Below are 12,259 nucleotides of genomic sequence, written 5' to 3'. Positions count from 1 at the left end.
CCTTAGGATTGTTTTCGTCATATATCAAGTTTATGTCATTTGCAAATAGGGAATTTTACTTTTTCCTTTCTGAGGAATTCTTGCCTATTTGCCTTGGATATAATCTCCAGTGCATTATTGAATAGAAGTGCCAAGATCAAACATCCTTTTCTTGTAGCTGATCTTCAGGGGAAAGTTTTCAATCTGTTTACCATTAAATACAATGTTAACTGTGGGTTTCTCATAGATATCCTTTATCAAATTGAGTAATTCTCCTCTTTTAGCTTTATTGAGGTAGAATTGACAAAAAATGTATGTGTTAAGGGGGTACAAAGTGATTATTTAATATACATGTATGTTAAATGATTACCACAATCAGGTTAATTAACACATCCATCACCTCACATAATTACTGTGTGTGTGTGTGTGTGTGTGTGTGTGTGTGTGTGTGCGCGCTGTGCGTGTGTAGTAAGAATACTTAATATCTACTCCCTTGGCAAATTTCAAGTATTCAATATTAACTCTAGTCTTCATGCTGCATATTAGATCGCCCACCCAAATTTATTCATCTTATGGCTGAAAGTTTTTATCCTTTGACCACCATCTCTCCCATCTGCTATTCCTCCTTCCCTGACAACTATCATTCTACTCTAGTTTTCTGGTTTTTAGATTCCACATATAAATCAATGTATAGTATGTGTCTTTCTGTGTCTGGCTTATGTCGCTTAACATAATGTCCTCCAAGTTCCTCCATGTTGCTGCAAATGGCAGGATTTTCCTATTTTATATGACTGAATTGCCCTTCTATGCCAAGTTTGTTGGGTGTTTCTTTCTAAATTTTTTTTTTTAAGATTCATTTACTTATTCATAAGAGATAGAGAGAGAGGCAGAGACACAGAGGAAGAAGCAGGCTCCCTGCAGGGAGCCCAATGTGGGACTTGATCTTGGATCCCGGGATCACTCACACCCTGAGCCGAAGGCAGACGCTCAACCACTGAGCCACCCAGGCGTCCCCATTTTTTATTTTTTTAAAGGTTTTATTTATTTATTTGACAGAGATCAAGCACAAGCAGCAGGAGGGGCAGAGGGGGACAGAGAAGTAGGCTTCCCACGAAGCAGGGAGCCCAACATGGGGCTTTATCCCAGGACCCTGGGATCAGGACCTGAGCCATAGGCAGTCACTTAACTGACCAAGCCACACCAGGTGCCCTTGTTGAGTGTTTCTACCATGAAAGAATGTTGGCTTTGTCAAAGACTTTCCCACAGCTGTTGAAATTATCAAGTGTCTTTTGTGGGTCACCTGGGTGGCTCACTGTCTACCTCTGGGTCAGGTAATGATCCCAGAGTCCTGGGATCGAGCCCCGCATTAGGTTCCCTGCATGGAGCCTGCTTCTCCCTCTGCCTGTGTCTCTGCCTCTATCTCTGTGTCTGTCATGAATATATAAATAAAATCTTTTTTTAAAAAATTGTTTTTTGTCTTTTGTATTGATTTGGTGCATTACATTGATTTTTCATATATTGAACCATATTTTTGCATTCTTGGGATTAATCCCATTTGGTCACAATACAATCCCTTCATATGTTTCTGTATTTGGTTTTCTAATATTTCATAGAGAATTTTTGCTCTTATAGTCATAAAGGATATTAGTCTGTAGTATTTTGTTTTTAAAGATATTATTTTTGAGTAATCTCTATACCCGACGTGGGGCTTGAACTTATTACGCTGAGATCAAGAGTCGTATACTCGGGGTACCTGGGTGGCACAGTGGTTGAGCGTCTGCCTTTGGCTCAGGGCATGATCCTGGAGTCCCAGGATCCAGTCCCCCATCAGGCTCCCTGCATGGAGCCTGCTTCTCCCTCTGCCTGTGTCTCTGCCTCTGTGTGTGTGTGTGTGTGTGTGTGTGTGTGTGTGTCTCTCATGAATAAATTTAAAAAATCTTTAAAAAAAAAAGAGTCGTATACTCTACCAACTGAGCAAGCCGGTGCCCTGGGCTGAAGTTTTCTTGTGAGATCATTATCTATTTTTGGTATCTGGTTAAGATTGGCCTCATAGAATGAGTTGGGAAGTGTTCCTTTTCTCTGTTTGCTAAGATTTACAAAGAATTGATGTTAATTTTTTAAACATTGGTAGAATTCATCAGTGAAGCCATCTATGCCTGGGCTTTGTGCAAAGATTTTTTTTTTTTTTTTAGATTTTTTAAGTTTTATTTTAAGTAAATCTCTATACCCCACATGGGGTCAAACTCACAACCCTGAGATCAAGAGTTCCATTCCCTTCTGACTGAGCCAACCAGGTGCCCCTCTTTTGTGCAAAAGTTTTTATCTATTTGAGAGAGAGAGAGAGAGAGAGAGAGAGAAGGAGAGTAAGAGTAGGGAGAAGCAGACTCCCCACTGAGCACGGTGCCCCATGCAGGGGCAGGATTCAATGATCATGGATCAATTCCAGGATGCCAGGATCATGACCTGAGACGAAGGCAGACACTCAACCACTGAGCCACCCAGGCTCCCCATGTGCAAAAGTTTTCAATCACTAATTCAATCTCTTATTATAAGTCTTCTGTTCTACTTTTTTAAGATCTTATTTTATTTAAAAATGTAAAGAAAATTTTACTTTTAAGGAATCCTTACACTCAACTTGGGACTTGAACCCACAACCCTGAGATCAAGAGTTGCATGCTCTACCAACTGGGCCAGCCAGGCACTCCTATTCTATTTCTTCTATTTCATCTTAAGTCAGTTATTGGTGAAAGGAAATCTGGCAATTTAATTTTAAATAAGCCTATATTTTGGGATGCCTGGGTGGCTCAGCCATTGATCATCTGCCTTTGTCTCAGGGCATGTTCCCAGAGTCTGGGATCGAGTCCCACATCAGGTTTCCTGTGAGGAGCCTGCTTCTCCTCTGCCTACGTCTGCCTCTCTCTGTGTCTGTCATGACTAAATAAATAAAATCTTTAGAAAAAAACATAAATAAGCATATATTTTTATTTAGCTGTTCCAATCCCAGTAATTCATTTCCATTATATATTGCTATATAACAGATCATCCCAAAATTTGGTGGCATAAAATAACTTTTATTATGTTCATAGATTCTGTGGTTCAGGAATTTGGGTAGGGCACAGTGGAGACTGATTGTCTCTGTCCCGTAAGGTCTAAAAAGAAAATTCGGACAGTTGGGAGAGGGAAGTAACTCAAGTGACAGAGGTCTGGAAACACCTGGAAGCTGATCTGGGATGACTTAGAGACTGGAGGTTGACTGAAGCACTTACATGCGCCCCTCCCAGTGACTTGGGCTTCTCAGAGCATGAGGGCTGGATTCCAAAAGGTAGTCAGTCCCTCAGGAGGGAGCTGTGGAGGGCAAGTGTTCCATGAAAACCAGAAGGAACCTGCATGAACCTTTTCTGATCTAGTATGACAGGGAGGAGGGAACAGCAGGCAGTGTTTGGGGCAGCGGGGGCCCTGGGTGGAACGCAGGCTACAGGATCAGAGAAAGATGCCTCACAGGGAGAGGTGGGCTAAAGCCTGGATACCAATCCCCGCCTCAGGACACTGGGAGACCGGGGTGAGGCTGGTGTCAAACATCAAGAGTTCCAGGACACCTGGAGGCCTCAGCGGTTGAGCATCTGCCTTCGGCCCAGGGAGTGATCCTGGAGTCCCAGGATCGAGTCCCACGTCGGGCTCCCTGCATGGAGCCTGCTTCTCCCTCTGCCTCTGTCTCTGCCTCTCTCTCTGTCTCTCATGAATAAATAAATAAAATCTTAAAAAAAAAAAAAAAGAAAGATCAAGTGTTCCATGCCCTGAGTTCAGGGACTTAGTTTGATGTAGGGAGCCTAGGTCCCACCCAGAGGGACCCCAGTCATTATGGAGGACTCCCATCCTGCAGAGACCATGGAGCAGCAGGATTCACCCAAGGAGAGGAGTCCCCAAGGCCAAGAGGTGACACCTTTCCGGGAGCATCACATGAAGCAGGAGCGCCCAGCAGATTTCCAGGCCCAGAAGCTTCGGGGGGCCCTCTTCATCTGCTAGACCCTTACCCACTCCTTCCCCTCCCCTAAGTTCCTGATGGGCCAGCAGCGCAGCCCCAGGCCAGTGGCCGGCCCCCCACACCAGTTGCACCCACCGCTGACCGGCCTGCGCCCCCCCTGGCCACTGTGGCAAGACCTACGGGCAGGCTGCTTCTCTGAGGGGGTCCCGCCAGGACCCCGAGACCCGCGGCCCTCCCGGCCCCCCTGCCTCCCCCGAGGGGGGCTTCACCTGGAAGTCAGGTGCATCTGGCATGCCCAGGGGGAGCTCTGAGTGAGGGTCAGCCACCCTACGGCAATAGGGTGGGGGTTCTCTGGCTGCTAGAACCCACCTCTGAGATGGGATGGGGGCCTTGGAAGGATTTGCTTCCCCCTGGACAGGCAAAGGACTCCTGATCAATAGGACCCGGGAGATGCTCATCTACAGCTTCGGTCTTTGGAGGACACAAAGGCCTTGAGGGATATAGTGAAATTAGTGAAATCTTTTGTTAAAAAAAAAAAAAAAAGACTGAGCAAGCAAAAGGGGAAATTATTATTTGTATCTCCCTCATTCCCAGTTTGAAGTCACTACTGAAAAAAAGAAATGATCTACTGTGACTTCTGCTATTGTCTATTATTTGAAGCAGCTAGCAGTTCCAAAGACCATGTGAAGTTGGACATATTGTAGCAGACATTTTATTTTATTTTTATTTACTTTTTAAAAAGATTTTATTTATTTATTCATGAGAGACACAGAGAGAGAGAGAGAGGCAGAGACACAGGCAGAGGGAGAAACAAGCTCCATGCAGGGAGCCCGACGTGGGACTCGATCCTGGGTCTCCAGGGTCACTCCCTGGGCTGAAGGCAGACGCTCAACCGCTGAGCCACCCGGGTGTCCCTGTAGCAGACATTTTAGAAAAAAAATCTGCCACACCTATCTTACAGAAAACTTGTATTCGTCCATTGAAAAAGCAGGCACAATCTTATTTGTAAAGTCAAAAAATGTGTGTACCTATGTGCCAATACAAATGCAAAGAGAAAGAACTGGAAGGGACTGGGATCTCTGTACCAGTTATCCCTGTGATAGGGACGAGGACGATGGGCAAAGCTGGGCTTCCGTATATTTTGATCGTTATTTTATATATATATTTTTAAAGATTTTATTTTTTATTCATGAGATACACAGAAAGAGGCAGAGCGAGAAGCAGGCTCCACGCAGAGAGCCCAATGAGGGACTCGATCCTGACTCCAGGATCACACCCTGGGCTGAAGGTGGCGCTAAACCGCTGAGCCACCCGGGCTGCCCACGTTATTTTATATTATTTGAGCCTTTTACAATGAGAATTATCAATCTATTTTTTGCATAATTAATCAATGTTGAAATTATCAGTTAAAAAAAGAAAATACCAGTTTTGAATAAGTGACATAATACGTGGATGCCTTCAATTTACCAGACACAGGAATAATTTAAGACAACATGCATATCGTAGAGGCTGCTTTTAACCTGCCCAAGGCGATAGGGCCCACGGCAGCCACCTGACAATGCAGACAGGCCCCTCAGGTGATCTACCTCAAAGTCTCCACAGGCCCTACCCAACCAGTGGGTTAGACTCAGGCACACTGTCCAACCGTTCCCATAACCTCCTCACCCTCCCTCTTTAAGACCAGCCCCTGGGCAGCCCGGGTGGCTCAGCAGTTTAGCGCCGCCTTCAGCCCAGGGCCTGATCCTGGAGGTTCGAGTCCCGTGTCGGGCTCCCTGCATGGGGACTGCTTCTCCCTCTGTCTGGGTCTCTGCCTCTCTCTATGTCTAATAAATAAAATCTTTAAAAAAAAAAGGGGGGGAGAAACTACTAAGGTTTTTATCTGTTAGTGGGTTTCAACAAAGTCTGAGGGATCCTTCCCATGCTCTCTTTTCTCTCCTTCAATATTTTGGCGTTGTGATTTTTGCTTCTGGCAATGGCATAAATTATTCCAAATAAACTCTCTAAGAATAACTAGAAAATCTGAACAAAATGTAAAATGCTTAAGTTTGCAAACACTGGGGAGTTCCGGAGGCAGTAAGGACTTGAGGGGGCAATATCCTTGAGAGATGAAAAGAGAGGCCAATACCTTCAAAGTGTTGGGGGATTTACCAATAGTAGCTGAAAGACTGAGCAGAATTTTAGGTAGCTGCTTGGGGCTGAGGGGAAAATGGGTGTTGGAAGCCTGCCAAGGAGGACCCCAGATTTTTCACCTGGGATCCTGCAGCAGACCATTGACGCCCGGCCCATTTCCCCTGCAAGCCTCCCCATTACAGTAAATGGAGATTAACTTCCAACTGTCAGTATCTCCTGTGCATTTCTTGGTCTGAAGTCTTCTTTGGCTGTCAGAGCCCACTCTGTGTTGGCAGGCTGGAGCGCCAAGAATTTATTCTCTCCACCCTCGCAGTCCTCAACATTGCCCCTTCGGTAGAATATTCTGAGGCTCTTCTCCACTGGCGCCCAGAGTTCCACAGAGGCATTAAGTTCCTCTTAATAGGAATTTCCTCCATAATACATTCCGTGTTGTCATCCCTTTCCCGTCTCACTCTTTTATTCTCCTACCGGTGTTTCCTGGAATCACCTCCCAAATAAACCACTTGCATTTGAAATCACCTTGCAGAGTTTCTGCTTCTGGGAAGCCACAAAATAAAGCTTTTGCAATGGTCCTACAAGAGGGGGTTCCCAAGATGGGACTCTTGATTGGGTCACTCACTAACTGGATGGTTATCAAGGACCATAGGCGGGGTGCTGCCGCCCCTGGAATGCTGTAGCACCACGTCTAGGACTCGCTTGTGAACTGAGAGAGGATGCCGGCGGCAGGGGATGTGCTGGCTCATATAACATCCCTGGCATTTGCACGATGGCGACGATAATTACAAGGACTGAGGCTTCTTTTGTTGTCAAGTGCCACAGATGGGCCTGGTTATAACCTTGGTGAGCCATGTAGGAGTGATGCTTTCAATTTGTCCAGCCTACTCAGAATTCCCCGGATGGAGCACTTGGCCTCAGCTGCGCACCAGGGCTCACCATTTGCTCACCATTTGCTCATCATTTGCTCACCATTTGCTCACCATTTGCTTCTTGAGCAGTGGTCACGGTAGATCCGAGTCAGCTGCTCTTGACTACTCGATCCCAGACCCCAGGCCCCACACGAGGAGGACAGGAAGTCCCTGGAAGCGGCCAAAACCTGTTTCGTTTGGAGGATTTTCTTTCTCCCTTGCCCTGAGCTGGCCCGGGCTGCCTTAACCGTACTTGGTGAAGCAGAGAAACAAATTACAGGTACTGGACCTTAGAGATTTGGCGTTTGGTAAGTTCCCCTGATAATTGCACATCAGACCTCATCCCTCCTTGGTTCCTGGCTGTTCAGTTTTTTTTTAACCATTCATTCTGTTGGTTGTTTTTTTTTTTTCTTAAGATTTTATTTATTTGAGAGAGTGAGAGTGTGAGTGGGGGAAGAGAGGAGCAGAGGGAGAGAGACAAGCAGACTCTGAGCTGAGCACAAAGCCCTCATGGGGCTCAATCCCACAACCCTGAGATCATGACCTGAGCCGAATTGAAGAGTCAGACGCTTAACCCACTGAGCCACCCAGGCACCCCATTCTAGGTTTTCATAACCCATTTGTTCAGGTTTTCATAGTGTAGAGAACAAAATGGAGTCTCTCATGTCAAGCAGGAGCCTGTGTCAAGCAATGACACAAGTAGTTAAAGGCACTGCAGTGTCGGCGGACACCCCAGAACTGATAACAAGCAGAACCAGAGGAGGTGTGCAGGGCCCAAGACCATTAAAGCCCTTTAAAAAGGGAGGATTTTTGCACCAAACTATCTGACTCTGCAGGCATGACTTCTCTATGACCACTTAAAAAAGGCAACTGCCATGGAAGGCTCTCTCCTACTGATCTCCAAACAGAACCGAGATCTTTCACAGCTCAAAGATAAGCAGTAAGCACTGAGCCTTGACCTGGACCTGACCGAGGCCTTATCTCAGCTGTGCGCCCACAGACTGACTTCCCATTTGGTTCGTTCACTTCTTACACCCTTCTGTTACCTTGTGTGGCTTGATGTCCTGCTCTGTGTGCTGTGTAAGAAGCCAAGTTTAATCACATGGTAAAATGTCATTGAGTTTGGAGTCCTGAACCTGCTTGATAAAATTGGATTAACTTTGCTTTATGATTGAGTAGAGCCAACATCATGGAAAGACACAACTTGTGTGTGCACCTGCATAGCATGCTTCTGACACCTAGCCTGAGTTGTGGCAGGGGCCCTTGTCATCCGTAAAAGTACCATTGGAAAGAGGAAGGACGTGAGTAAACAAGAAGTCAGGGTCCTCATTGGGCAAGATCTCTGTTGGCACTGACGTGTGTGTGTGTGTGTGTGTGTACACAAGCTAGGGAAGGCTCCCTCTATCCTTTCCCAAAGACCCCGACGGAGAATACTGGCTGACGGGTCTACTTTTCATTATAAATCTAGGACTAAGAAGAAAATGATCTTTATTGTAACACCGCCTGGTCTATGTATATGATAAGCTCAGAGGAAAGAAGGTCACTGAATAGCTCTTGTGGATTTCTTCCTTCAATTTGGTTGCCTCCAAACAGCGGGTTTGGGTTTGGCTCTGGCTCTCTTGGCTTGCCTAGGAAGCTGTTTGGTTCAGTCAATGAAGGCCCCCCAACTTCTGGGGAAGAACAAATGCTAACAGCAGAAGCACTGGGCTTGGCTAAAGGCTGTGCCTTCTGTGTTCTTTCTGAGCTTTTGACTACAAAGAGAATACTCCTGCCCCAAGTAAAGTCCATTAGGACCTATTTGGAATACATGGGGCAGAGGGGGGCGAAACCACCTGAGAGAACCTCCTGTTTTTCAGGAGGGAGAGACAGGAAATGGAGATAAAGGAACATTAGTCCAAACTTAGACTTGACCTTGGGCCTCGCTGGTGGCACCCCTGCTGCCCTCAGGCCTGCCTCTCCCTCCTGTTGCTGTACCAACACCAGCTCCCAGATCACCCTCGGTGCCTGTAATGCCATCAGCTCCTGCTCCTGACCCTCACTGTCGAGGAGCAAAACACACCCCAAGCTGTTGGGCCACTTTCTTAAGAGGTTTCAACTGCAGCATCTCCCAAGTCAACATGAAGGGGCCCAGGAGCTCCCCTGGGCTTAAACCACCCACTTCAGATTTCCCCACAGGAGCCCCAAGTAAAATTGATGGAGGATGACTTTCAGTGGACACAGGTGCAATATTTTCAGTATTAAAAGTAATTTTAAGTTTGTTGATTTAATTAAAATAGAAACGTCTTTAGAGCTGTCAGCGTTGAAATGTAAAACTTTTATTTTTTATTTTTTATTTTTATTTTTTCCTGAGGATTCTTTATTTTGATACAAAAAATAAACCCTTTAACCTATAGAGTGTCACTTGTTTTCATATCACAGAGCAAACTTACAGAATAGGAATCTGTTACCAGCTCCAAGAATATCACATATACTTTAGAAGTCATTGCTATTTGGATTCAAACAAACATCAGTGTGGAAGGAGTAACTAATTGTTTCCCTCTCCTGATTTTTTCATAATTTTACAAAATCATCGCTAGGAAAGCTAATAGTTGGCATGTCGCACAATTATGCCAGAATCTGGAAAGGGCAGTGAAACCAACCATGTGAATCCAGTTAAACTATAAAAACATGACCTTTTATTGTCCTTCTCTTCTGCTTCTGGAGTAGGAAAGCTTTACTTAAAAGCCCCCACGGGCCAGCAATATGCTTGAGTTATAATGTGTAGGTTCCCTCTCATTATACTTGCAAAAGAAGCCACGGAATTCTTCAGAATCTGATATGTAGAAAGGAGCAAGGTAGGAGGCAGACCGGATTTACTTGGACGGAGAACAATGATGTGAGCAGTCCAGTTGATAGGCTGTTAACACTGAAATAACCAAGGCTTGGGGCACGTGGGTGGCTCCGTCGGTTAAGCATCCAACTCTTGATTTTGGCTCAGGTCATGACCTCAGGATTGTGAAATCAAGCCCGCTTAAATCAGGCTCGGTGCGGGGCATGGATCCCGCTTAAGATTCTCTCTCTCCCTCTGCCCTTCCCCGCCTCCAAAGATGTAATCAAGCCTGTACAGGTCAACAAGTTCAATCAGCTGGTTGGAACACCATCCCTAGACCTTTAAGCGACACATTTGAAGTTCTCACAGTAAAGTTGTGGCTCCATCAGCTGTGATTATCTTCTTTGATCTTAATGTCCATCAGTCTTTACCAGCTGTAGCAGCCACTGCTTGGTAAAACTTTGCCACGAAGTCTGGCTCACTGACCTCCAGCTGCCTGACAAATTCATTGCGCTCCTGCTCAGCCCAACCTCGAAACCACTGATCCCAAAGATGTGGCTGGCACCCAAAGATACAAGGTGGTCGGTTTGCTCTAGACACACTAAGCTGCTCCAGCCCTTCCAGCAGTGGCTGTAATTTTCCTGGCACTGCCTTAGCTACCAGGTCCTGGAGGAAACGTTCACGCTGGGGACCTGACCAACTGGCAAACCAGTGAAGAATACACTTCATCTCCTGGGAAGTGATGTAAGACACTGGGGGTGGGGAAGAGTTAGTAATACTATCTGGTACTGAGGGTAAAGGAGGAGGGAGGGATAGTGGCATTGAAGAGGGAGATGATTCCAGCAGCATCCTCCCCTTTCCTCTCACAGGGAACCCGGAGACCGGCACAAAGATGCTTAAATTCCAACTGTCACCGCCGCTTCCATGTTTCCTGAAAACCCTAAGCAGAGCCAGCCCCTAAACCTTTTATTCCACCAAGGTTTACTAAAGGTCAAATAGGCTCATGTTATTTCTATTGCAATTTGTCAGCAAAAACATGACTTAAAATGATAGTTAATTTTGTCTCAAAGTTTTCATGGACAACTGTTAAGAACAAGTAGGTAGAGTAAATAAAAAGGTTTAAAGCTTTCAAAATCTTTGGTAACTTGAAACTTTGAAGTTTTGCTAAGTCAAATGAATTGGGTTGAATTCATTAGATATCTAATTCTTTTTCAGATAAGATAGGCTAACGAAGCATTGATTACTGAACATAAATTTGCTTTTTGCTTCTTATTACAGAGAAACTGAGGGTGCTTGGGTCTGTTGGTAAATCTGCTCTGTGCTTTACTGAAGGAAAAAAATACACATTTCTGGAATTATGAAATGTATTCATAAATTTCCAATCTAAGGAATTCTGGTATAAGAGAGTTTACAATTGCTTACCTACTTAGTTTTCACTGGAGACTAAGGTTTCATTCATTCATTCATTTATGTATTTATTTAATTCCAGTATGGTTAATCAACAGTGTTATATTAATTTCAGGTGTACAATATTCAACACTTACATCCACACAGTGCTCATGTTAAGTGTACCCTTTATCCTCTTCACTCCTTCACCTGTTTCACACATTTCCTCCCCCTACACTGGTAACCCCCAGTTCCCTATATTTAAGAATCTGGGGGGGGGATGTTGTTTGTCTCTTCTTTTTCTTTGTTTTGTTTCTTAAATTATACATGAGTGAAATCATATGGTATTTGTCTTTCTTTGACTTATTTCACTTACCCTAGTACCCTCTAGATCCATCCATCTTGTTGCAAATGTCAAGATTTCATTCTTTTTAATAGCTGAGTAATATTTCATTGTATATATACACCATGTCTTTATTGATAGACACTTGGGCTGTTTTCATATCTTGGCTCTTGTAAATAATGTTGCGATAAAAATAAGGTGCATTTATCTTTTTGAATTAGTGTTTTGTTTTCTTTGGGTAAATACCCAGTAATGTAATTACTGGACTATATAGCAATTCTATTTTTAATTTTTTGAGGGACCTCCATATTGTTTTGCACAGTGGCTACACTAGTTTGCATTCCCACTAATAGTGCACAAGGATTCTTTATTCTCTACATCCTCATCAGTACCTGTTTCTTCTTGTGTTTTTGCTTTTAGCCATTCTGACAGGTGTGAGGCAATATGTCATTGTGGTTTTGTCTTGCATTTCCCTGATGATGAGTGATGTTGAGCATCTTTTCATGTGTCTGTTGGCCATCTGGATGTCTTCTTGGAGGAATGTCTGTTCATGGCTTCTGCCCATTTTTAATTGGGTTATTTGGGGGTTTTTTGGTGTTGAGTTGTAGAAGTTCTTTATACATTTTGGATATCAACCCCTTATTAGATATATCATTTGCAAATAGCTTCTCCCATTCAGTCGGTTCTCTTTCTGTTTTGTTAGTGGTTTCTTTCACCTTGCAAAA

At 44.5% G+C, this 12,259-nt stretch overlaps 1 protein-coding gene across 1 annotated transcript; it reads right to left on the bottom strand.

Moving 5' to 3' along the window:
• Positions 1-9,737: 9,737 nt before the first annotated feature.
• On the bottom strand, positions 9,738-10,827 carry LOC140625390 (uncharacterized protein C14orf119 homolog). The gene has a single exon (XM_072812663.1). It carries the CDS (start codon positions 10,652-10,654, stop codon positions 10,226-10,228), a length of 429 nt encoding a protein of 142 aa, XP_072668764.1. The 5' UTR covers positions 10,655-10,827; the 3' UTR covers positions 9,738-10,225.
• Positions 10,828-12,259: the final 1,432 nt, after the last annotated feature.

Source organism: Canis lupus, chromosome 36, assembly GCF_048164855.1.
Source record: "Canis lupus baileyi chromosome 36, mCanLup2.hap1, whole genome shotgun sequence".
NCBI lineage: Eukaryota > Metazoa > Chordata > Mammalia > Carnivora > Canidae > Canis > Canis lupus.
This window is presented reverse-complemented; position numbering and strand designations above follow the sequence as displayed.

What these genes read in the sequence shown, in the direction of transcription:
- LOC140625390 (XM_072812663.1), bottom strand. Translation starts at nt 10,654, where the DNA reads ATGCTGCTGGAATCATCTCCCTCTTCAATGCCACTATCCCTCCCTCCT.